The sequence below is a fragment of the Oryctolagus cuniculus genome, chromosome 8 (genome assembly GCF_964237555.1).
Source record: "Oryctolagus cuniculus chromosome 8, mOryCun1.1, whole genome shotgun sequence".
Classification (NCBI taxonomy): Eukaryota; Metazoa; Chordata; class Mammalia; order Lagomorpha; family Leporidae; genus Oryctolagus; species Oryctolagus cuniculus.
In genome coordinates this window covers 139208635-139235554 of record NC_091439.1, presented here as the reverse complement: position 1 = coordinate 139235554, position 26920 = coordinate 139208635, and the positions used below count along the sequence as shown (strand labels likewise).

The 26920-nt window shown below is 39.3% G+C and overlaps 1 protein-coding gene and 1 long non-coding RNA gene across 5 annotated transcripts in view; one reads left to right on the top strand and one right to left on the bottom strand.

The window, feature by feature from the left end:
- Positions 1 to 26920, bottom strand: part of LOC103352064 (uncharacterized) — an 84802-nt gene that overhangs the window by 33184 nt on the left and 24698 nt on the right. The gene's annotated exons all lie outside the window — the stretch shown is intronic.
- LOC100340830 (zinc finger CCHC-type and RNA-binding motif-containing protein 1) lies at positions 10750 to 12233 on the top strand. The gene has a single exon (XM_002716910.5). It carries the CDS (start codon positions 10869 to 10871, stop codon positions 11511 to 11513), a length of 645 nt encoding a protein of 214 aa, XP_002716956.2. The 5' UTR covers positions 10750 to 10868; the 3' UTR covers positions 11514 to 12233.

The window sequence follows — 26920 nt, the reverse complement described above, 5'->3', positions numbered from 1 at the left end:
AAAGATACTTAAAGATGTGCTACACTCAGAAACACAGAAACACGGCCATCAATATGAAAGAAGGGAAAGAAGGAACACCTACCAGTAAAAGAGCATGGGAAGCTCAAAGCATATACTAGAAAATATTTCCGGGAAAATGGCAGGGCAAAGTCACTATGTATCAATAGTCACATTGAACATTAATGGTCTGAATTCTTCAGTTAAATGACACCGATTGGCTGATTGGCTCAAAGAACACAACCCAACTATTTGTTGCCTACAAGAAACACATCTCTCTAACAAAGAGGCATGCAGACTGAAAGTGAAAGGTTGGAAAAAGATATTCCATGCCAACAGAAACCAAAAAAAAGCAGGTGTAGCCATATTAATATCAGACAAAATAAACTTTAATACAAAAACTATTAAGAGAGACAAAGAGGGACACTATATAATGATTAAGGGTTCAATTCAACAGGAAGATGTAACTATTATAAATGTATATGCACCTAATTACAGGGCACCGGTCTATTTAAAAGATATGTTAAGGGACTTAAAGGGAGATTTAGATTCCAATACAATAGTACTGGGGGACTTCAATGCTCCACTCTCAGAAATAGACAGATCATCTGGACAGAAGATCAACAAGGAAACAGCAGATTTAATTGACACTATTGCCCAAATGGATCTAACAGATATCTACAGAACTTTCAACCCTACATCTACAGACTTCACATTCTTCTCAGCAGCGCATGGAACCTTCTCTAGGATTGATCACATACTAGGCCATAAAGCAAGTCTCAGCAAATTTAAAAGAATTAGAATCATACCATGCAGCTTCTCAGACCACAGCGGGATGAAGCTGGAAATTAGCAACTCAGGAAACCCCAGAAAGTATGCAAACACATGGAGACTGAAAAACATGCTCCTGAATGAACACTGGGTCATTCAAGAAATCAAAAGAGAAATCAAAAACTTTCTGGAAGTAAATGAAGACAACAACACAACATATCAAAACTTATGGGATACAGCAAAAGCAGTATTGAGAGGCAAATTTATAGCAATAGGTGCCTATCTCAAGAAATTGGAAAGGTACCAAATAAATGAGCTTTCAGCACATCTCAAGGACCTAGAAAAACTCCAGCAAACCAAACCCAAATCTAGTAGGAGAAGAGAAATAATTAAAATCAGAGAAGAAATCAACAGGATTGAATCCAAAAAAACACTACAAAAAATCAGCCAAGCGAGAAGCTGGTTTTTTGAAAAAATAAACAAAATTGACACCCCATTGGCCCAGCTAACTAAAAAAAGAAGAGAAAAGACCCAAATCAATAAAATCAGAGATGAAAAAGGAAACGTAACAACAGACACCACAGAAATAAAAAGAATCATCAAAAATTACTACAAGGACTTGTATGCCAGCAAACAGGAAAATCTATCAGAAATGGATAGATTCCTGGACACATGCAATCTACCAAAATTGAACCATGAAGACATAGAAAACCTAAATAGACCCATAACTGAGACAGAAATTGAAACAGTAATAAAGGCCCTCCCAACAAAGAAAAGCCCAGGACCAGATGGATTCACTCCTGAATTCTACGAGACATTTAAAGAAGAACTAATCCCATTTCTTCTCAAACTATTCAGAACAATCGAAAAAGAGGGAATCCTCCCAAATTCTTTCTATGAAGCCAGCATCACCTTAATCCCTAAGCCAGAGAAAGATGCAGCACTGAAAGAAAATTACAAACCAATATCCGTGATGAACATAGACGCAAAAATCCTCAATAAAATTCTGGCCAATAGAGTACAACAACACATCAGGAAAATCATCCACCCAGACCAAGTGGGATTCATCCCTAGTATGCAGGGATGGTTCAACATTCACAAATCAATCAATGTGATTCACCACATTAACAGACTGCAAAAGAAAAACCATATGATTATCTCAATAAATGCAGAGAAAGCATTTGATAAAATTCAACACCCTTTCATGATGAAAACTCTAAGCAAATTGGGTATAGAAGGAACATTCCTCAATACAATCAAAGCAATTTATAAAAAACCCACAGCCAGCATCCTAATGAATGGGGAAAAGTTGGAAGCATTTCCACTGAAATCTGGCACCAGGCAGGGATGCCCACTCACACCACTGCTATTTAACATAGTTCTGGAAGTTTTAGCCAGAGCCATCAGACAAGAAAAAGAAATCAAAGGAATACAAATCAAGAAGGAAGAAGTCAAACTATCCCTCTTTGCAGACGATATGATTCTGTACTTAGAGGATCCAAAGAACTCTACTAAGAGACTATTGGAACTCATAGAGGAGTTTGGCAAAGTGGCAGGATACAAAATCAATGCACAAAAATCAACAGCCTTTGTATACACAAGCAATGCCATGAGTGAGAAAGAACTGCTAAGATCAATCCCATTCACAATAGCTACAAAAACAATCAAATACCTTGGAATAAACTTAACCAAGGACGTTAAAGATCTCTACGATGAGAATTACAAAATCTTAAAGAAAGAAATAGAAGAGGATACCAAAAAATGGAAAAATCTTCCATGCTCATGGATTGAAAGAATCAACATCATCAAAATGTCCATTCTCCCAAAAGCAATTTATAGATTCAATGCAATACCAATCAAGATACCAAAGACATTCTTCTCAGATTTAGAAAAAATGATGCTGAAATTCATGTGGAGGCACAAGAGACCTCGAATAACTAGAGCAATATTGTACAACAAAAACAAAGCTGGAGGCATCACAATACCAGATTTCAGGACATACTACAGGGCAGTTGTAATCAAAACAGCATGGTACTGGTACAGAAACAGATGGATAGACCAATGGAACAGAATTGAAACACCAAAAATCAACCCAAACATCTAAGCAAACTTATATTTGATCAAGGATCTAAAACCAATTCCTGGAGCAAGGACAGTCTATTCAATAAATGGTGCTGGGAAAACTGGATTTCCACATGCAGCAGCATGAAGCAAGACCCCTACCTTACACCTTACACAAAAATCCACTCAACGTGGATTAAAAACCTAAATCTACGTACTGACACCATCAAGTTATTAGAGAACATTGGAGAAACCCTTCAAGATATTGGCACAGGTAAAGAATTTATGGAAAAGACCCGGGAGGCACAGGCAGTCAAAGCCAAAATCAACTATTGGGATTGCATCAAATTGAGAAGTTTCTGTACTGCAAAAGAAACAGCAGAGTGAAGAGACAACCGACAGAATGGGAAAAAATATTTGCAACTATGCAACAGATAAATGGTTAATAACCAGAATCTACAAAGAGATCAAGAAACTCCACAAAAACAAAAGCAACAACCCACTTAAGAGATGGGCCAAAGACCTCAATAGACATTTTTCAAAAGAGGAAATCCAAATGGCCAACAGGCACATGAAAAAATGTTCAAGGTCACTAGCAATCAGGGAAATGCAAATCAAAACCACAATGAGGTTCCACCTCACCCCCGTTAGAATGGCTCACATACAGAAATCTACCAACAACAGATGCTGGCGAGGATGTGGGGGAAAAGGGACACTAACCCACTGTTGGTGGGAATGCAAACTGGTCAAGCCACTATGGAAGTCAGTCTGGAGATTTCTCAGAAACCTGAATATAACCCTACCGTTCAACCCAGCCATTCCACTCCTTGGAATTTACCCAAAGGAGTTTAAATTGGCAAACAAAAAAAGTGGTCTGCACCCTAATGTTTATCGCAGCTCAATTCACAATAGCTAAGACCTGGAACCAACCTAAATGCCCATCAACGGTAGACTGGATAAAGAAATTATGGGATATGTACTCTTTAGAATACTATACCGCAGTAAGAAACAACGAAATCCAGTCATTTGCAACAAAATGGAGGAATCTGGAACACATCATGCTGAGTGAAGTAAGCCAGTCCCAAAGGGACAAATACCATATGTTCTCCCTGATCAGTGACAACTGACTGAACACCAAAAAGGAAACATGTTGAAGTGAAATGGACACTATGAGAAACGGTGACTTGATCAGCATAGCCCTGACTGTTAATGAACAACTTAATACATTATCCCTCTTAGTAGTTTTTTTGTCTGTTCTACTTAATATGACTGGTTTAATTCTGTAATTATCACACAGTTATTCTTAAGTGTTGAAATTTAACTGAAATGTGATCCCTGTTAAACATAAGAGTGGGAATAAGAGAGGGAAGAGATGTATAATTTGGGACATGCTCAAGCTGACTTGCCCCAAATGGTAGAGTTAGAAACATACCAGGGGATTCCAATTCAATCCCATCAAGGTGGCATGTACCAATGCCATCTCACTATTCCAAGTGATCAATTTCAGTTCACAATTGATCATAATGAAAGGACTAAGAGTCAAAGGGAGCACATAAACAAGTCTAGTACCTGCTAACACTAACCGATAGAATAAATAAAGGGGAGAGTGATCCAACATGGGAAGTGAGATACTCAGCAGACTCATAGAATGGCAGATGTCCTAAATAGCACTCTGGCCTCAGAATCAGCCCTAAAGCCATTCGGATCTGGCTGAAAAGCCCATGAGAGTATTTCAGGCATGGAAAGCCAAGACACTCTGGCAAAAGATCTCTGTGAGTGAGATCCCAGTGGAAAGAACAGGTCTTCAAAGAAGGAGGTACCTTTCTCTGAAGGGAGAAGAGAACCTCCACTTTGACTATGACCTTGTCTAAACAAGATCAGAGTCGGAGAACTCAGAGGGCTTCCATAGCCTTGGAAACTCATGACTGGAGCATAGGGAGATTACTGATGCCATAGACAGGAGTGTCAATTGGTAAAGTCAACAACAGGAGTCACGGTGCACTTACTCCTCATGTAGGATCTCTGTCCTTAATGTGCTGTGCATTGAGATTTAATGCTATAATGAGTACTCAAACAATATATTCCACTTTGTGTTTCTTTGGGGGTGCAAAGTGTTGAAATCTTTACTTAATGCATACTAAACTGATCTTCTGTAAAAAAAAAAAAAAAGAAATTATCAATTCCCAACTTGACTCTCACTGGGATTAAACATGACAATAGGTCTGATCTGATTTCATCATCATTTAAAAAAATCATCTATTATTTTTCACTTTATGTTTCTGTGTGGGAGCAAACTGTTGAAATCCTTACTTAATGTATACTAAGCTGATCTTCTGTATATTAAGATAATTGAAAATGAATCTTGATGTGAATGGAAGGGGAGAGGGAGTGGGAAAGGGGAGGGTTGTGGGTGGGAGGGACGGTATGGGGGGGAAGCCATTGTAATCCATAAGTCGTACTTTGGAAATTTATATTCGTTAAATAAAAGTTAAAAAAAAAGAAATATGTCATAATTGATCACCTATTTCCAGTTCTAATACATCTTCAGCATAGGTTCCGAACCTGCTCATATATGAGTGTAGATGGTTGAGAAATATAGACAGACCTGCCTTCTTGATTCCCCATGAAGATAAAGATGCTGGTATCATTCAACATCATGTGTGCAATGATTAAATATTTCAGTGTGTTCAGTGTGTGATCTCAATTTTGAATGTACTTGCTGTGCTTATGCTTCCATTCAATGTCATGTGAAAGGTTTTGAAGTTCATTTTATATATGGTGTTATCATTTGAGCCACTTGAATCAGGTTTGTTGCTATTTCTACACAAAAGCATCATTACCAATAGTAATGCTTTCTTAGTAGTATCCCCAGACCTTTTCCTTCTTGCAAACATCTTGTGTCCTGAAAACCCTTGTTGGTTATAGACCCTGCATTTATGAGTTCCTTTATCTCTGGGATGTCTGTGAAATTTCAATTTCCTCATATTGCTCCTGCTTACATGTTATAGTGAGACTCCATTTACCAGGGCCACAGTAACAGATGAGGAACAGAATGTAAGAGCACACAGGGGGAAGGGATTGCTCTTTTGAAGAGGGGTGCCCTCGTGCAGGACTGTGTACTTGGAAGTCTGAATAACTTCACAAGATTTGGTTTATTGGACATTCTTTTGTGAGTACTTTGTTAATATTTTTAGATTCTTGGACTTTAATTAATGATTGGATAATTTCCTGCAAGGCACACTGTAGGGAAAATTGCATCTCCTAAAGGAGGAGATGTCACCACATTGTTGATTTCAGTCTTCATCTGAGAGAGCCATTTGTCATGTAAAGGAGTGATGGACAATTCTGAGAACATCAGATGGAACTCTCTCTAGAAGACAATCAGATGTTTTCTAATTGAGCTCAGATTCCTGTCCCTGGTTTGACTGAGGAGACAGGAGAGGGAAACACACCTCCTCTGCAACACCAAGCACTGGGCTCTCACTCCTTTGCTGAAGCAGCTGTGATTCCCAAGCTTCCTACAAATACAGATACCATTTTTCTCCTTCATCTCTCTCTTTTTTCCTTTCTCATTCTAGAGACAATGTTTGTATTGGAAACATCCAACTATCTTTAAACTTTTCATGATGAAAAATCAATGAATTGACTGCAAACTCATCCAATCAAATTTTTATTCGTGCTTATCTTGGATTAACATGTAACTATGGAATCAACACCAAACCTAAATTATCTGTCTGCCATCTTTTCTATTTCATGTTTCATGAATCTGGCCTTTTGTGAAAAAGCTATTTGTATATTTCCAAGCCATATGATCAAAACATTAGCTGCCTTCTCTCTCCAAGGAAAATGAGTACATTTAGACTAAGTTGTCTTACATATTTTCTTGGATGTTTGTTCCTTTGTCTAAGTATTCTCCTGGTGTATTAGAATCTCAACTACTTGTCAAAACATGTTCTTTGTATCACTAGATAAAAGAGCAAGAATGAGAAACATTTTCTCATGTAGTGACATTTAGAGGTCTCATCCAGACAATAACTTACAAGTACTGTGATCTTCAAGGCTTGTGACAGGAAAATCAAGATTAGAAAGGAATATTGAGTTTATAAAGGAATGCATGAAGCAAGAGCTAAATGTAGCTCTGAAACACATGGAAATGGGGCTACTACCCAGAGAGGTTTAAGGACTTGCCCAAGGTCATACAGCTGGTAAGTGATAGAGGAGGAATTTAAGCTGCATTCTTCATGACCTTGATTATCTAGTTGTTTAAACACAAGGATGGTAATTGCAAAGATTCACTGAGTACATCCTGTGAGCCGGTGTGCAGTGACTTGGCAACCATGTCCCTTACTTCACACTGAAATTACCCAGATCCTATGTGTCTATGCAATGCGGTAGCATAAATGCACCCTCGATGAGACTAAAACAGAGATTTTTTTTTTGGTTTATTTTTGTTTTTTTATTTTTTTATTTTTTTTTACTTTTATTTAATGAATATAAATTTCCAAAGTACGACTTATGGATTACAATGGCTTCCCCCCCATACCGTCCCTCCCACCCACAACCCTCCCACCTCCCACTCCCTCTCCCCTTCCATTCACATCAAGATTCATTTTCAATTATCTTAATATACAGAAGATCAGCTTAGTATACATTAAGTAAGGATTTCAACAGTTTGCTCCCACACAGAAACATAAAGTGAAAAATAATAGATGATTTTTTTAAATGATGATGAAATCAGATCAGACCTATTGTCATGTTTAATCCCAGTGAGAGTCAAGTTGGGAATTGATAATTTCTTTTTTTTTTTTTTACAGAAGATCAGTTTAGTATGCATTAAGTAAAGGTTTCAACAGTTTGCACCCCCATAGAAACACAAAGTGGAATATATTGTTTGAGTACTCGTTATAGCATTAAATCTCAATGCACAGCACATTAAGGACAGAGATCCTACATGAGGAGTAAGTGCACCGTGACTCCTGTTGTTGACTTTACCAATTGACACTCCTGTCTATGGCATCAGTAATCTCCCTATGCTCCAGTCATGAGTTTCCAAGGCTATGGAAGCCCTCTGAGTTCTCCGACTCTGATCTTGTTTAGACAAGGTCATAGTCAAAGTGGAGGTTCTCTTCTCCCTTCAGAGAAAGGTACCTCCTTCTTTGAAGACCTGTTCTTTCCACTGGGATCTCACTCACAGAGATCTTTTGCCAGAGTGTCTTGGCTTTCCATGCCTGAAATACTCTCATGGGCTTTTCAGCCAGATCCGAATGGCTTTAGGGCTGATTCTGAGGCCAGAGTGCTATTTAGGACATCTGCCATTCTATGAGTCTGCTGAGTATCTCACTTCCCATGTTGGATCACTCTCCCCTTTATTTATTCTATCGGTTAGTGTTAGCAGGTACTAGACTTGTTTATGTGCTCCCTTTGACTCTTAGTCCTTTCACTATGATCAATTGTGAACTGAAATTGATCACTTGGAATAGTGAGATGGCATTGGTACATGCCACCTTGATGGGATTGAATTGGAATCCCCTGGTATGTTTCTAACTCTACCATTTGGGGCAAGTCAGCTTGAGCATGTCCCAAATTATACATCTCTTCCCTCTCTTATTCCCACTCTTATGTTTAACAGGGATCACATTTCAGTTAAATTTCAACACTTAAGAATAACTGTGTGATAATTACAGAATTAAACCAGTCATATTAAGTAGAACAGACAAAAAAACTACTAAGAGGGATAATGTATTAAGTTGTTCATTAACAGTCAGGGCTATGCTGATCAAGTCACCGTTTCTCATAGTGTCCATTTCACTTCAACAGGTTTCCTTTTTGGTGTTCAGTCAGTTGTCACTGATCAGGGAGAACATATGGTATTTGTCCCTTTGGGACTGGCTTACTTCATTCAGCATGATGTGTTCCAGATTCCTCCATTTTGTTGCAAATGACTGGATTTCGTTGTTTCTTACTGCGGTATAGTATTCTACTTTCTAGTCTTTTCACTTGCATTGTTTCAAATAGGTTATCTTTTGCCTTAAAAATATTTATTTTACTGTATATAATAAAACTTTAAAAAGTATTTGAAAAGCAGAGAGAGAGAGAGAGAGAGAGATCTTCTATCTGCTGGTTTACTTCCCAAATGGCTGCAATCAATGGTGTGGGCTGAGCCAAGCTGAAGTCAGGAGCCTGGAACTCTATGATGGTCTCCCACATGGGATGGCAGGGGCCCATCTGTTGCTTTCCAAGGACCATTAGCAGGAAGTTGGATCAGTATCAGAGCAGCCGAGCCCAGAACCAGTGCTCCAATGCAGTGACTTAACCTGCTGCATCACAAAGCTGGCTCCAAGACTTTCTTTCCTATTTTTATTTTTTTAACTTTTATTTAATGAATATGAATTTCCAAAGTACGACTATGGATTACAATGGCTTCCCCCCATACCGTCCCTCCCACCCACAACCCTCCCACCTCCCACTCCCTCTCGCCTTCCATTCACATCAAGATCCATTTTCAATTATCTTAACATACAGAAGATCAGCCTAGCACACATTAAGTAAGGATTTCAACAGTAAAACAGAGATTTTGACAGAAGCAAGATTGGGGTTGGCATCTGTGTGGTGAGGAGAAGACCTGCCCTGTGGAAATTTTAACAAGAACACCTGCCCTGTGTGGATGCTGCCTCTGTTCCACATTGTAGGGCTCACCCTCTGTAGGGGCAGCAGAAGCTGGATCCTTCCTTCCCCTTTTCAATAACAGATTCCTTGATTCCTCAGTTGAGCACACCTGTTGTCATAGTGTGTGACTTCTAAGAAATGTTCTTTTAAAATGTTTATTTATTAATTTAAGAGGCAGAGAGAGGGAGACAGGAAGACATGGAGAAATATCCCATCTGCCAATTCACTCTTCAGATATCTGCAACAGCCAGTACTGGGCTGGGCCCGAGTCAGGAGCCAGGAACCCAATCCAGGTCTCCCACAAGGGTGGCAGGAACCCAATTACTTGGGTCACCACTGCTGCTTCCCTGAGTGAACATTAGCTGGAAGCTGGAATTGGGAGTTGGAGTCAGGAATGAAAGCTGGGCACTCTGATATGGGATAAGACATCTTAACTGCTAGACCAAAGCTGAATTTAAGGAAATGTTCTTAAAGAGTAGGAACATGTATGGTGGAATGAGAAGGCCATGCCAAGGTGGCCACTGGCAAGCGAGCATCAGTTACTCAGGAATGGTTTGGAAACTGCCTGGCAACAGGCCATGATTGGATGGCTTTGGAAACTGCCTGGCAACAGGCTGTGATTGGATGGCTTTGGAAACTGCCTGGCAACAGGCTGTGAGTGGTTGGGGCATAGACTGCCCCTTGACCAAATTGGCTGGTCTTGGCTATATAAGATGTTGTACCAACTGAAATAAAGGAGTCTGCGGGCTGCTTGCCTCAAGCCTGCTTTCACCCGACTCCCGGGGTCTGTGTGGTGACTCCGCGCCTCTTGCCCCCACCACGCTGCTCCTCTCAGAAACAAATCCACTGCAACATCAGGCCATAGCAGAGAGCTGGCCTGGAAGAGGGGCAACCGGGGACAGAATCCGGCGCCCCGACCGGGACTAGAACCTGGTGTGCCGGTGCCGCAAGGCGGAGGATTAGCCTATTGAGCCATGCGCCAGTTCTAATACAGACTGCTCCTCTTCCAACCCAGACCTCTGCTATGGCCTGGGAAAGCAGGAGAAGATGGCCCAAGTCCTTGGGCCCCTGCACCCATGTGGGAGACCCAGAGGAAGCTCCTGGCTCCTGGCTTTGGATCGGCACAGCTCCGGCTGTTGTGACCATCTGGGGAGCGAACCAGCAGATAGAAGACCTCTCTCTCTCTTTCAAATAAATAAAATAAATCTTTTTTAAAAAAAAGATTACCCATATTGGGCGGCCGCTCGTGTCTGTTTCTCAGTGCCTGCTCCTGCCCGGCCCCCGCGATGCACGGGTCTCGGCAAAGCTGCAGCAGGAGTCGGGGGTGAGCAGGCCGGGCCGCAGGCTCGCGCGCCGCCACCCCGTCTGAAGAAATGAGTGGTGGATTGGCCCCCAGTAAAAGCACAGTGTATGTGCCCTTCTCCCAGACGAACAACGACCTATACAGGATATTTTCCAAGTATGGCAAAGTTGTAAAGGTTACTATAATGAAAGATAAAGACACCAGGAAGAGTAAAGGGGTTGCATTCATTTTGTTTTTGGATAAAGACTCTGCGCAAAACTGCACCAGGGCGATAAACAACAAACAGTTATTCGGTAGAGTGATAAAAGCAAGCATTGCTATCGACAATGGAAGAGCAGCCGAATTCATCCAAAGACGGAACTACTTTGATAAATCCAAGTGCTACGAATGTGGGGAAAGTGGACACTTAAGTTATGCCTGTCCTAAAAATATGCTTGGAGAACGGGAACCTCCAAAGAAGAAGGAAAAGAAGAAAAAAAAGAAAGTTCCTGAACCAGAAGAAGAAGTTGAGGAAGTAGAAGAAAGTGAAGATGAAGGTGAAGACCATGCCCTGGACAGCCTCAGCCAGGCCATAGCCTTCCAGCAAGCCAAAACTGAAGAAGAACAAAGAAAATGGAGACCCGATCCAGGGGGTCCCTCCACATCCGATGACTCAAGACGGCTGAGGATAAAGAAAAGCACCTATTTCAGTGATGAGGAAGAGCTCAGTGACTGAAATGGCATTTACTGTGTAAATGTCCCTAAGATAGGAAAGCCCGGGAGCATACAGTTCAGCTGAGGGCCATGGTTACCTTTAGAATTTGAGATAAAAACACTTAATACCAAACAGTTTTTTACTAGAAAGTAGTTCATAGGAAATTTAAAAATAAATGGAAAGTATTATGTTTCTCTCTTGCCTTAGCACAGTACAGTTTGAGCATCCCTAATCTGAACTCCTGAACACTGCACAGTCTGAAGCCTTGTCATTGCCGCACAGTGTCTCAAGCAGGACATTGTGACAGTGTTACACATCCTGTGTCCTGCTGCCTTCAGGCTGTGTACATAAAGCTTGACAAAACCTACGTGAAGTTCATATTTAGGCTTGGGCCCTTCCCATCCCTGTGGTATCTCATTATGCTTGTGCAACTACGAGAAAATTCAGAAAAACCCAGAAAACAAAATACTTCTGGCCCCAAGTGTTTCAAATAAGAGATACACAACCTATACTAAAAATCAGAACTTGCTACTACTAATCTGAAAAGAGCTAATGTTAATAAAAAATAAGAAAGTATTATAATGCTGTTGTCATCCCATGAGAAAAAGGTATTAAAATGATTTGAGATGTTCATTCCAAAACTTTACTCGTGTTTGATTGGTTTACATGGCTTTCAAAACTTAGTCTTCAAAACAAATGCTTCATAAAATGTTAATAAACTTTTTCAAAAGAAAAAAAAAAGATTACCCATATTGAATTCTGCTGATCTCTGGCCTCAGGAAGTAACAAAGGAGTGTTAGAAAAGATACCGGTTGAGACTAGGCAAGTTTCGTATCCCAATTTATTTGATTCTCAATCTGTTCATTATAACTAGTGGATCTCAGGAGTGAAAGAATTACCGTGACAATTGTCTTTGTAAATCAGTTCAAACTCCCGCTCATGTCTGCTCAACTTCAACCCCTGTAGAGCGTCCACAAGGAATCAAAGAACTGGAAACAGTGTTCTAAACCAAGAGTCCTTTATTTTCTCATTGCCAAACATTCCACAAGTCTTACTCACCAGAAATTAACATAGCTTCTTCATCTCTTGCCTGACAACCCTCATCTGCTGAATGGGCTTCACAGGGGTAACTGCCCATGAAAATGTGGAGTGGATACACCATTCCCTTCACTTGTTTCCAAGTTCCCTATGCTGGTGGTATCAAATGAGGGTTTGGATGCTCCCTTGTTTGAAAATGGTCTTCACAGAATCCCACATTTTAAAGATATTCTAAAGAGCACAGAGAACAGAAGAATGGTACTAGCCTTTCAGAATTTGGAAAGGTTGTACTCATCCATCTCAGGGTTAATTATTTATATGGCATATGCCACAAAATAGGCAACAATCTTTACGTAAAAGGGGAAGAGAATCCAGAAACACGACAACAAAGCTGCTCTAACCAATGCTCCAGAGAAAGCACTTCAATTTTGTTGATTTCTTCTCTAATTTTAATTATTTATTTTCTCTTATTAGTTTTAGGTTTGCTTTGCTGTTGTTTTTCTATATCCTTGAGATGCATTGATAGTTCATTTATTCGGTGCCTTTCCTCTTTTGATGTAGGCGTCTATTGCTATAAACTTAACACTGCTTTTTACTGAATCCCATAAGTTTTGAAAAGTTGTTGTCATCTTCATTTGTTTCTAGAAAGTTTTTGATTTCTCTTTTGATTTCTTCTATGACCCTCTGTTCATTCGTGAGTATGTTGTTCAGTCTCCATTTGTTTGCATATGCTCTAGGGATTCCTGAATTCTGATTTCCAGCTTCATTCCATGTGGTCCCAGAAGATGCATGGTATGATTTTGATTTTTTTGAATTTGCTGAGACTTGTTTTATGGCCTAGTATGTAGTCAGTCCTAGAGAAAGCCATGTGCTGCTGAGAAGAATGTGAATTCTTCAACTGTAGGATGAAAAGTTCCGTAAGTATCTGTTAGGTCCATTTCATGTACAGTGTTGACTAAATCTGCTGTTGTTGATTTTCTGTCTGGTTCATCTGTCCATTGCTGAAAGTGGAGTATTGAAGTCCCCCAATTCTATTGTATTGGAGTCAAAGTCTCCCTTTATTTCCTTAAGATTTCTTTTAAGAGGGTTGTGCAACGGTTTGGTTACAGAGGCAAAGGAAATTCTCAGAGCTGCACACAGACATTGCCTCAGACTTTCACACCGCAGTAGAGTCCTGAACCTTACCCTTCCTTATATCCACAAACCCCCAACACACACACACACACACTGTACTCATAAATTGTTACCTCTGCTTCATTCTTGGAGGCTTTCCTGGCTACCCAGCTCTAACCACTCTTTTCTGTAAACACCTGTAGATGAGAATACACACTTGGCCTCTATCATAAGTATCATCCACTGTTGTATACAAGTAGTTTCTGTCTCTTTACCAAACAACAAAGTCCATTGGTGTCAAGTAATGTGCTTAAATTGCACCTTGTTTGGTACTCCCACCTGCTGCTTGCATTGTGTTGAGCTTGCTCTAAATACAGAACAGTGGCTGGTGACTTGTTCTGGATGCAGCTCCTTATCCTGCAGTTCTGTTTTGTATCTCTGATTTTTCAAACTTAAAGTCATCTGGATTTACCATCAATTTTCCCAGCGCAGACAAAGAAAAGTGACAAAACACTTCATACACAAAAGCTATTTCCCCATGTTTACCATCTGTTTTGTTTTTCTTCACTGGAATAAATCTGTGTCAAGAAAGGACTGAAAAGGCCAAGAAGATACTCAAGGATTTAGAAAGAGAAAAACATTTAAAAAAAATTGGTTTTTTTGAAAACTCTTAGGCTGACTCCATAGAATATGTAGTGTGGGAACACTATTTCCTGGTGGCTTTGGACACATCAATGGCAGGTCCCCAAGGAACATATTTATCTTTTTGATAGCAATGGTATTTCCTTCTGATTGCAAGTTCCTCCAGGGCAACACTCAGTTCCTTTTTTTTTCTTTTTGGTTATAAAGTCAGTTTTATTAATGAAGCAACTAAGTGTATTTGGAATTTTCAGAGACCATTCATTTTTTTCCTATCATTCAACGAACACTTTATGCTTTACTATAAAGCTCGACACTTTCTAATTATTTGGGATATGTTTTTCATTATCAAATCATTTATTTATTTATTTATTTATTTATTGACAGGCAGAGTGGACAGTGAGAGAGAGAGAGACAGAGAGAAAGGTCTTCCTTTACCGTTGGTTCACCCTCCAATGACTGCCGCGGCCGGCGCGCTGCGGCCGGCACACTGCGCTGATCCGATGGCAGGAGCCAGGTGCTTCTCCTGGTCTCCCATGGGGTGCAGGGTCCAAGCACTTGGGCCATCCTCCACTGCACTCCCTGGCCACAGCAGAGAGCTGGCCTGGAAGAGGGGCAACCAGGACAGAATCCGGCGCCCCGACCAGGACTAGAACCCCATGTGCCAGCACTGCAAGGTGGAGGATTAGCCTAGTGAGCCGCGGTGCCGGCCAGTATTTGGGATATATTTTTAAAAGCAGGGTCCCTGTACCTTAATCACTTCCACTTGATATCAGAAAATTTCACAACTAATAGGTGTTCAATAGATTCTTCTTTTAAATTAATCATATGCTTAAGATTTTTTTTAAACCTAAGCTTAAGATTTATTTATTTTATTTAAACTTACTTTTTCTGCAAGTTTCAATATACAATAATGATAATCATGTTGTATTATATTTCTTACAGTTATTCCTCTTGTAAAACTGATGTTTTACATCCTTTTGCAAACACTTTCCTACCCTTCATCAACTCCTCCCCATGGGCCCCTAGTAGCCATCTTTTTTTTTATTGTTTCCATAAATTCAACCTTTTTAGATTCCACATATAAGTTAGAATATTAGCATTTGTCTTTCTGCACCTTACTTATTGCATGTAACATAATGTGCTCAGTTCATCCATATTTTCACAAATTATAGAATTTCCTTCTTTGTAAATGCTAAGTAGTATTTTATTTGGAATATGTTTCACATTTTTCTTATCCATTTATCTATTGAAGAATATTTAAGTGAATTTCATATCTTGACTATTGTGAATAATCTTACAAGGAACTTGTTAATACAGATATCTTATCAAAACATGATTTTAATTCCTTTGCATATATAACCAGAGTAATAGTGTTGTTGAATCATACAGTAGTCATATTTTTAGGTTTTTATCATAAAATGATGTTGCATTTTGTCAGATTTTCCTACATGTATTGAGTGGTCATGTCCTCTAAATTCTGTAATTAAGGGTAATTATTCACTAATTTACATTCTCAACAACAGTGAAAATGGGTCTTCTTTTCCCACATCCTTGACAATTCTGTCATCAATTATCTTTTTTATATTAGCTACCCTAATAGGTATGCAGTGATATCTCATATTTATTTTGCTTTTAAATTTTCTGATGAGTGATGTTGAACTTTTGTTTGTATACCTACTGGCCATTTGTATTTCATCTTTTGAGAAATATATATCCAAATCATCTGCCAAAATATATACTCAAATCATCTGCCAAAAAAAAAGATTTCTTTTAAATAGCCAGGTGCCCTGTAATTAGATGCATAAACATTTATAATAGTTACATCTTCCTTTTGCATTGATCCCTTAATCCTTTTATAGTGTCATTCTTTGACTCGTAATAGTTTTTGTGTTGAAGTCTATTTTGTCTGATATTAAGATGTCTACACCAGCTTTTTTTTTTGTTTCTGTTGGCATGGGATATCTTTTTCCATCCTTTTACTTTCAGTCTGTGTGCTTCTTTGTTGGCGAGATTGTTTCTTGTAGGCAGCAAATACGTGGCTTTTATTTTTTAACCAATTCAGCTAGTCTGTGTCTTTTAACTGGGGAGTTGAGGTGAATTACATTCACGGTGAGTACTGATATGTTGTCCTCCTTATTCTTGTTTCTTGGTTTGGTGCATTTGTTTGGCATTTGTGGAGATACCCTTCCTTCCTTCCTTCCTTCCTTCCTTCCTTCCTTCCTTCCTTCCTTCCTTTCCTTCTTTCTCTTTCTTTCTTCCTTCCTTTTCTTTTTTCCTTTTTCCTGTGGCAGCTTTTATTGTTGTACTATGTCTCTGTAAATAAGTGGAATGTCTGCTTTCAATGAATCACTAGAGGCTTGTAGTGGTTGTGTCCAGAGAGCTCTGTTCAGTTCTCCAATGTTAAGGGACTAAGGTGACACACCCAGGATTGGTGTGGTAAATCTTCTAGCTCTCTCTCTTTTTTAATCAGAAGGGAGGAATATTCTCAGCTGAGGCCCTCTCCTCAATGGAGACCAGTGCCTGAGTGCTAGCCCCAGTGGGTATAATATTCATCTACTCTGTCTCAAGGACCACACAAAGAATCTGTGTAGTCCTTAATGTAAGTTCAGAATCCCCAGCAATGTCTCTCACCAGGTAACCAGGAACCCCCAACCTTGTGGAGTCTCCCACTGGGACTGCTCAAAGTCCCATCCACACTGTGAGTCCTCCCATACACGATCAGTTTTTTCCACATTCCCAGTTCAGAAGCTTCACACAGTCCCCTGTTAGTTCCCCCCACCAGAGTCAGGAGTCTCTGCTCAGCTGGTTGCCAGGCACAGACATGAGCTGGCACAGCTCTTACCTATGTCCAAAATGGCACCCACTCTATCAGCTCGTTACAGTACTTGTAACAGGCTTGTAAAGTGGTCAGGGAGAGAGAAATGTATCTTTCCTTTTTTTTCCCCCTCCTGTAGTTTGGCTGGTACAATTTCCCCTATGGGGCTCCCAGCATGGTTCCCTGTAGGCTCTTCCTGCTGCTTTTTCACCAGTGGCTTGGGCTGCTGCAGTCTGGCCTCACTCACTTTCCAGCACTGCTGTGTAGGTTCTTGGCTATTGGAGTCCTGAGCTGTGGGTGCCCACACCCCCCATGTAGGTCCATCATGTCCCTCTAATTTTGGTAGAGTTTCCTCTGCCATTTTTTCCCTAACTCTTCCCTGCAACTGCACTATCTCCACTTTTTTAAAACTATCTTCTCCTGGGCTAGAGCAGTAAGTTCCCTCCCCACTTCACCTTCTTGGAACCTCCAATGTCAATTTCAAAACAAAGAATATAACTCCCATTAAATGAGTTTTTCAGTTTTAATTGGGAGAATCAAGCAGGAGTTCATAATATTCTTTTAAAAAATAATTTTATTTTATTTGAAAGGCCAAGTGACTGGAGGGGAAGGCAGAGAGAAAGAGGTCTTCTATTCACTGGTTCACACCCTAAATGGCCTTGATGGGCCAGACTGGGCCAGGCTGAAGCCCAGAACTCCATCTGGGTGTCCTCCAGGGGTGGCAGGGCCCAAGTACTTGGACCATCATCACCTTCCTTCCCGTGTGCTTTAGCAGGGAGTTGGATCAGGAATAGAGCACTTGGTACTAGAACTAGTGCTTGAATATGGGATGCTGATGCTTTAGGTGGTGCCATACCCACTGTGCCCCAACACTGGCCCAATGTCAATGCTTCTAATAGCAAAACTTCAAAATACATGAAGAAAATATTGACAGAACTGCCAGAAAACAGCCGTTCAACAAAATCAATATTTAACAGAGATTCCAATGCCATCTTGAAGGCATATAACATTTATCAAAAGTGTTATATCCTAGAATACAAAACTCTCTTAATATATTTATAAGGATATGATTTATTATATAAATGTAAGGATATCTACTCTTTATGCAATATTGTACCAGGCATTTCATTCTGTCAAGAAAAGGTCATTTGAACTCATTTGCACAAGAAATTTTTATAAATTTTATCAACTTTTTTTTGTGAACTTTGGTCTTCATGATACATTCAATCCTATCCCATGCAGTTGTGTTCCTGGGAATGACATAACTCCACCTTCATTTTCCAAGAACTTTAATCCAATGTTGCTAGTTAAAGTCTGGCAAATAGGACATTGGGGAGCACCTATCCAGACATTTTGAAAGAAAGATGATATTTTCTTCCCTTTTGGCACTCACAGTAGCAAACCTCTTGTTCTTATTATAATTGGAATGTCTGATAAAAATAATCCTTTCTCAGCTTTAGGACAAAATGATCACTGGTAGCTTTAGAGCTACAGAGGTAGAAGTGAATTACATCCCAATTTTGAGTTAGAAAGTTAACCAAATTCTAGGTCAGAAGGCACAATCAGGTATATTCTGTGATATTTTTTTTAATTTTTTTAACTTTTATTTAATGAATATAAATTTCCAAAGTACAGAATATTGATTACAATGACTTCCCCCCCATAACGTCCCTCCAACCCGCAACCCTCCCCTTATCCATTTCCTCTCCCCTTCCATTCATGTCAAGATTCATTTTCAATTCTCTTTATATACGGAAGATCAGTTTAGCATACATTAAGTAAAGATTTCAACAGTTTGCACCCACATAGAAACACAAAGTGAAAAATACTGTTTGAGTACTAGTTATAGCATTAAATCTCAATGTACAGCACACTAAGGACAAAGATCCTACATGAGGAGTAAGTGCACAGTGACTCCTGTTGTTGACTTAACAAATTGACACTTTTGTTTATGGCATCAGTAATCACCCGAGGCTCTTGTCATGAGCTGCCAAGGCTATGGAAGCCCCCTGGGTTCACTGACTCTGATCATTTTTAGACAAGGCCATGGTCAAAGTGGAAGTTCTCTCCTCCCTTCAGAGAAAGGTACCTCCTTCTTTGATTACCCATTCTTTCCACTGGGATCTCACTCGTGGAGATCTTTCATTTAGGTTTTTTTTTCCCCCCCCAGAGTGTCTTGGCTTTCCATGCCTGAAATACTCTCATGGGCATTTCAGCCGGATCCGCATGCCTTAAGGGCTGATTATGAGGCCAGAGTGCTGTTTAGGACATCTGCCATTCTATGGGTCTGCTGTGTATCTCACTTCCCATGTTGGACCATTCTCTCCCTTTTTTATTCTATCAGCTAGTATTTGCAGACACTATTCTTGTTTATGTGATCCCTTTGGTTCTTAGTCCTATCATTACGATCAATTGTGAACAGAAATTGATCACTGGGACTAGTGAGATGGCATTGGTACATGCCACCTCGATGGGATTGAATTCGAATCCCCTGGTATGTTTCTAACTCTACTGTTTGAGGTAAGTCAGCTTGAGCACGTCCCGAATTGCACATCTCTTCCCTCTCTTATTCCCACTCTTATATTTAACAGTGATCACTTTTCAGTTAAGTTTCAGCACTTAAGAAGAATATTCTGTGATATTTTTATAAAATCAGTATTCTTCAATAAGTAATAATAGAATTATGGTTTGTAATTTTTTTCTCTTTAAAGATTATGATGTAATTATTAAATATATCTACAACTACTATTTTTTATACTACTGATATCTGGAATTGAATTGCTGTATATAGCTAACGAGGGTCCAAAGAATGGAATTCTCACTGATTTAATTACTTGGAATTGTGTAGCTACCATTTTTTTTGCACTTTTGTTCTGAATGTTTTACAAATCATTATGTTCAGGCATTTTATCATCCTTTTAACTTTTGTTGGTATGTATTTTCTTGTGTAGATTTGAAAATTGTATGCCAATTTTTCTGAATACTATAGGATAAACTGCACTTTTTAAGAACAAAATTAAAGATGATAAAATATATATATTGTGAAGAAGGGATGCCAAGAAATTTAGATAACACCTTGAATAAGATGGCTTATGTTTTCAGCAAAATGTCCTTCTGTTATGAGGCTGTAATGTGTGCCCTAGCAAATTAGACCTTAGTGAGTTTGGTAAATTTTTTCCACAGATGTACAGATGATGTCCTATTTATTTATAGATAATTTGAGGAAATGGAGAAGTAGATACATGGAATATTATTATTAGAATATTCATTTATGTTAATAGTATTTCTGTTCTGTTATATATAGTGGCTGATATATACTGTGGTAAAACATATAAATTGCTTCAACTTTGCAGTGAAAAAGTCACTACATCTTCCCATTTAACAGTTTTCTGTATCAGGTATAGACGTCTGGATCAAATCTTGGAATTTTAAAAAACAAAGGATACGTCTTAATAAATTCTTGGAAGTTAAAAATATATGAACTAAACATATTGCCATTGTAGTTTGGAATGCATTTAAGAAAAGTTGATATTTAACATTCATATGGTAAGTCCACAATACTTTAAAAAGCACACCATCAAGATGAATGGAGCATCAGTGATGTTGCTCGGAAGGCCTGCATCTTGGGTACAATACCTATTTCCTCTTTTTATTCCAGCCTCTAACTAATGAACACTCTGGATGGTAGTGGTGATGGTTCAAGCAGTTGATTTCTGTTACCCTTGTGGGAAATTCAGATTTAGTTCTGCCTTCTGATTTCAGCATGGTCTAGTCTCAATTTTTGTGGAATTTAGAGCATGAAAAAGTGACTGGAAGCTCTCCTCTGTGTTTTCTCTGCTTCCATCTTTCTTTTAAAAAATAATAGCTAGTGCTATGGTGGAGCAGGTGAAAGCCTGGCCTGCAGTGTTGGCATCCCATGTGGGTGCTGGTTTGTGTCCTAGCTGCCCACTTCCAATCAAGCTCCCTGCGAATGCACCTGGGAAACCAGCAAAAAATGGCTCAAGTGTTTGGGCCCCTGCACCCACATGGGAGACCCAGAAGAAGCTCCCGGCTTCAGATCAGCCCACCTCTGGCCATTGAGGCAATCTGAGGAATGAACCAGCAGATAGAAGGCCTCTCTTTCTCTCTCTTTCTACCTCTGTCTCTTTCAGTGAGTCTGTCTTTCAAATAAATTAATCTTTAAAAAAGTATTTATTCTATTTTTATAACCCTAATATTTAAATTTTCATTTTAAATAAAAATTAAGTGCTGCATACACTTATGAGATATTAACCATTGTGTTGAGGCCACATATTTATTAGCATTGTGACACATATATTACAAAAATCAACTGTAGTTGCTTTTTTATATGGTACTGTGAATGTTTTTGTGAGATAAACAGAAAAATAATTCTGTTGCTTTTTTTTTTTTTTTACTCAGACCATGGTATACGCTAACTACTGTGAATGAATTGAGAAATATAACTCTTAATGTTGACAATAATTCTGTATAATAACAAATATCTTTTTCAACAATGATAATAAATTTTGTCACTTATAGGCAGAAAGATGGCTAGTTTTGTTTCTTTTAAAACCACTTGTCAACCCAAATGTAAGAATCTCTAAGAAAAAAATGGACTGTCAATGTTTGTCTTTAAGAAAAATTAGTTCATACATGTCATCTTATTAAAATGAGAGAAAAAGTATCCATCTCTCAATGCTAATTTTAGTATTAAAGAAATGACAGTAAAGTTTTTGTATTTAAAAAGTGGGTGGAAAATAATGTTATCCATCATTTCATCAAACAAATGCTTACTGAGTTGTCGCTGTGGGCTTTTCACTATTTTGCTCTCAGTGTTTAATATTATTAATACACAATCACACCCACCTATTAGTCATTCTTTGACATTATCAAGCAGTAGGTTGAACAAAAGTCCATATTTTACAATAATCAGAACAAAACACAGGTGTCGCTCCCCCTCTTCATGGAGGAACGACACTAAACCCTGCCTAGGCTTCACATCCGAGTCACGGCACCATTATGTCGCTCCCCCTCTTCGTGGAGGAACGACACAGGACCCTGCGCTGTTCTTTCGTCTGCTCGGCCCTCCCCGGGTTTGCTGCTGGTTCTTCCCGGGTTGGCTACCGTCCCTTCCACCTCCGTGGAGGGGTGGGCCCCCTGCCACTTTCCCCACTTCCGCGGGGGAGCGGCACAACGCCGGCCGGGTCTCTCGGGTGCTGCTCAGGTGTTCCTTCAGATATTCCCGGTGCATGTTGTCTCTCTCCTCCTTTATAGTCCTCTTCCACCAATCCCAACTCTGCTACCCACACGCCGAGTACGCTGCTCTCCTCCAATCAGGAGCAGGTCCTACAGTTTATTGGTTGAACTGGAGGCAGCTGTGTAGAAGCTGTTTACTCCCTTCTCAGCGCCATATTGTGGGAGAGCAGATACATAGAATAAGTATTAATTCCAGTAACAGTCTAATCTGAGTTGCTCCCCACACACAGGCATGAATGAACGAATGAATTTTAGTCATTCTGTTGGAATGTAGGCAGTAAAAATCATTTTTGAGCACTAGGTGTTTTACAGGCACTGTGTTCAGAAACATGCTCACATAGCTTCATGCAAACCAGCAATAACTCTGCAAGGTAGGTACCCTTATCCGTGGTTGGTAGAGGGAGTTATTTAAGGGTAAAAAGTAAGTACATGGCCACAGTCATGCACAGAACTGCAGAGTCAAGGCGCTCTGGTGTCTGCATACTCCATACACTATTATCAAAGGGCTCAAGACACATATGATCAAATATCAAACAGTATGAAGCACAGCACAAATTTTGCCCTAATTTCTGGAAGTCTGTACTTCAGTGAATCGGTAATAGTTAGGAGGAGGCAGGGAGAGAAGACACAGAGGCTACATGTGGGTTGTGAAGGATAATCAGGGCAAAAGAATGTGGCAGAAGTCCAAAGAACCTGCTTGGAAAAACCAAAGATGATACTACTGGAGGTCAGAATGCCTCCCAGGGAGGCCAGTGATATCCCCAAGAATCAAGGGGCAGGTTGTGTACCTCTGGTTGATGAAGAATCGTAAGGAAGTTCACAGACAGGGGTAACCGAATCGTACCTGTGATTCTGAATAATTTTCCTAGCAACAATGTGGAATGAGAGTGATCCTAGACAGAATATAGAAAATATTCTACTTAAAGTTGGGAAATAAGATGAATGACTAGGAGGAGTGATAGGCAGATGAACACAATTCCATTAATACATGAAGATAACAGATGAGAATTCAGCTTTATGAGTGAATAAAGTAACATTCGTGATCAGATGCAATATTTGAATGTATTTTTGCCCTGTGTCTCATCCCATGAAGGAGTTTCAGAGGCACCAGGAAACCTTTAAGGATCATCACAACTGTTCTCCATTGCTGCCAAAAATCCCTGATTAAGATGTGATTGACTGGCCGGCGCCATGGCTCACTAGGCTAATCCTCTGCCTGAGGCACTGGCACCCCGGGTTCTAGTCCCGGTTGGGGCACTGGATTCTGTCCCAGTTGCTCCTCTTACAGTCCAGCTCTCCGCTGTGGCCCAGGAGTTCAGTGAAGGATGGCCTAAGTCCTTGGGCCCTGCACCTGCATGGGAGACCAGGAGGAAGCAACTAGCTCCTGGCTTTGGATCAGCACAGCGTGCCGGCTGTAGCGGCCACTTGGCGGGGGTGAACCAATGGAAAAAGGAAAGCCTTTCTCTGTCTCTCTCTCTCTTACTGTCTAACTCTGCCTGTCCAAAAAAAAAAAAAAAAAGTGATTGACTAAATCTTGCTTCCTCATCCTCTGAATATGTTCCCTTGTTACTCCATTACACTACTTTCTGAATGAAACTAACCAGAAGCAAACAGCAAGCATAACTGTTCTGGTGATTCTCCTGGCATGGAGTGAATATTAGGCAGTCAGTTTGGGTTCTGTGGAGGGTGAATGTATGAACAGCAAACCACGCGTACTACACAATTGCAAGGTGGCTGCTGACCATACATTGGTGATGAGGTTTGAAGTTTAAAGTACAGCATAGAACGCTTATGTAGAATTTTAGAATGTGTGTGTAAGAGAGAATAGTGCCAGCTAAATAAGCTCTCAGTAGAGGGTAAAATATGCAACTCCTCTTCTGTGCCTCTGGGCCTCAACCCCTTTCAGGATCAACCTGTTGCTCCAAGCATGCAGACACATTCACTGTATCCTGGGACCCTCAAAGATGGGCAGTCTGGCTCACCGGACACCCAGGGTCCTTTACAGTCACATATAGCATTTCCACTTGGGATCAACATCAGTTCAGATGGCATTAGAGACTTCAGAGTGGAGACAAAACATGCAGAGGTGGGCATTTCTCCAGTATTACAGTCATGCTTGTGTAGACATGGGAATCCAGTCAGTAGTTCAAACCAAGTACTGACTGGAATAATATTGAGCTGTAAAAAACATGGAACAATATTGAGCTTTAAAAAACATGACATCCAGTTGTTTGCAAAAAAAAAAAAAAAAAAAAAAGATGCAACTGGAAGCCATTATATTTAACAAAATAAGCTAATACAAAAAAAGACAGCAAACATATTTTCCCTGATCTTGGGTAACTAATAAAGTACCTAAAATGTAAGGTATTGAATGGACATTTTGAGAGTCAATGATTGTTTATAGCCTTTGTGTCTTCTGTTAAGGAACAGTGTTTTTTCCTTCATACTATTTGTTGAATTTTTAAAATTACTGTATGGCTATCCTTACTATCATTAAGTAAACTGCAAGTAGATCTTTGTAAAATTAAGAGTAGGAATGGGAAGGAATGAGGAAGAAATTTTGGGGAGTGAGTGGGAGCAAGTTTAGGGTGCAGAGTATCACTATATTCTTAAATCTGTTTATATGAAATACATGATACTCATAGAACTTAATTAAATTTCATAAAAGAAGAAAATAAACAAATGGAAAATGCTTGTTCAAGTACTTTGCCCACTTCTTCACTAGATTGTTTCATTGTTGTTGAAATTATTGAACTCTTCATAGTTTCTGGATATTAACATTTATCAATTGTATAATTTTCAAGCATGTTTAAAACATGTTTTTATAAAATAAATATGTTCTCCCTCTTCACTTTGTTGAGTGTTTTGTTTTTGTTTTTGTTTTTTTGCTTTCTGTTTTTCAGTGTAAAAGCTTCTCAGTTTGATGTAATCCCATTTATCAACTTGGACTTTGCTTCCTGTGCTTCTAGGTTCTTTCATAAGAAGGCTTTGTTTATGCAAATGTCTTGCAGAGTTTCCCCAATGTTATCTAGTAATTTGATGATATCACATCATAGACTTAGGTCTTTGGTCCATTTTGAGTGAATTTTTCATAAAGTGTAATGTAGGGAGCTTGTTTTATACTTCTGCATGTGGCAATTCAGTTTTCCCAGCCATTTGTTGAAGAGACTGTCCTTGTTCAATGGATTGATTTTTAGCTCCTTTGTCAAAAGTAAGTTGTTTGTAGATGTGTCCCTAGATCTATGGAGTTTCTCTTCTTTTCCATTGCCGTTGGTCTACATGTTTGTTTTTTATGCCATTACATGCATCTTTTGATTATAACCGTCCTGTAGTATGTCTTCAAAACTGGTATTGTGATGCCTCCCACTTCCTTTTTGTTGTTTAAATTTGCTTTGACTATTCACATTCTCTTGTGTTTCCTTTTAAATTTTAGCATTGGTTTTTACAGATCTTAGAAGTATGTCATTGATACTTTCATTGGAATAGCATTGAATCTTTAAGTTGCTTTGGACAGTATGGACATTTTGCTGATATTTATTCCTCCAATCCCTGAACATGGAAGATTTTTGTCATTTTTTGTGACTTCTTCTATTTATTTCTTTAATGTTTTGTAAGTTTCATTGTAGAGCTATTTGACATCCTTGGTTAAATTTATTCCAAAATATTTAATTTGGTTGTACTTATTGTTAATGGGGTTGATATTAGAAGTTCATTCTCAGCCAATGCATTGTGTGCATATACAGAAAGACTAGTTTTGTGTGTTAGTTTTGTATCTTGCCAATTTACCAAACTCTTGTTTTGAGTTGAATAGTTATGTATTGAAGTCTTTTGTATCCCTGGTACATAGAATCATGTCATCTGCAAATAAGGATAGTTTGACTTCCTCCTTTCCAATTTGTATCCCTTTCATTTTTTTCCTTGTCTCTATGGCTCTGGCTAAAGCTTCCAGGACTATATGGAATAGCAATGGTGAGAGTGGAGATTCTTGTTTGGTTCCAGATTTTAGCGGGAATGCTTCCAATTTTCCCCCATTCAATAAGATGCTGGCTGTGCATTTGTCATAGATTGCCTTAATTGCGTTGAGGAATTTTCCTTGTATATCCAATATGCTTACTATTTTCATGATGAAAGAATGCTGTATTTAACCAAATGCTTTCTCTGCATTTATTGAGATTATCATATGGTTTTTGTTGTTTAGTTTGTTCATGTGATTTATCACATTGATTTGCGAATCATCCTTGCATACCAGGAATAAATCTCACTTGGTTCAAGTGGAAGATCTTTCTGATGTGTTGTTGGATTTGATGAAGTAGCATTTTGTTGAGGATCTTCGTGTCTATGTAGATATTTATTTGGTACATTTGTTCCATAATGTCAGTTAGCTCTGTTGTTTCTTTGTTGATTTTCTGGCTATTTGTTAATAGCCATTAATAAATGTGGGGTGTTGCAGTCACTTGTTTGCATTATAATGGAGTCTATGTATTCTTTTAGATGCATTAACGTTTCTTTTAAATGGCCAGGCACGATGTAGTTGGGTGCATGATAATTCATTGTAGTCACATCT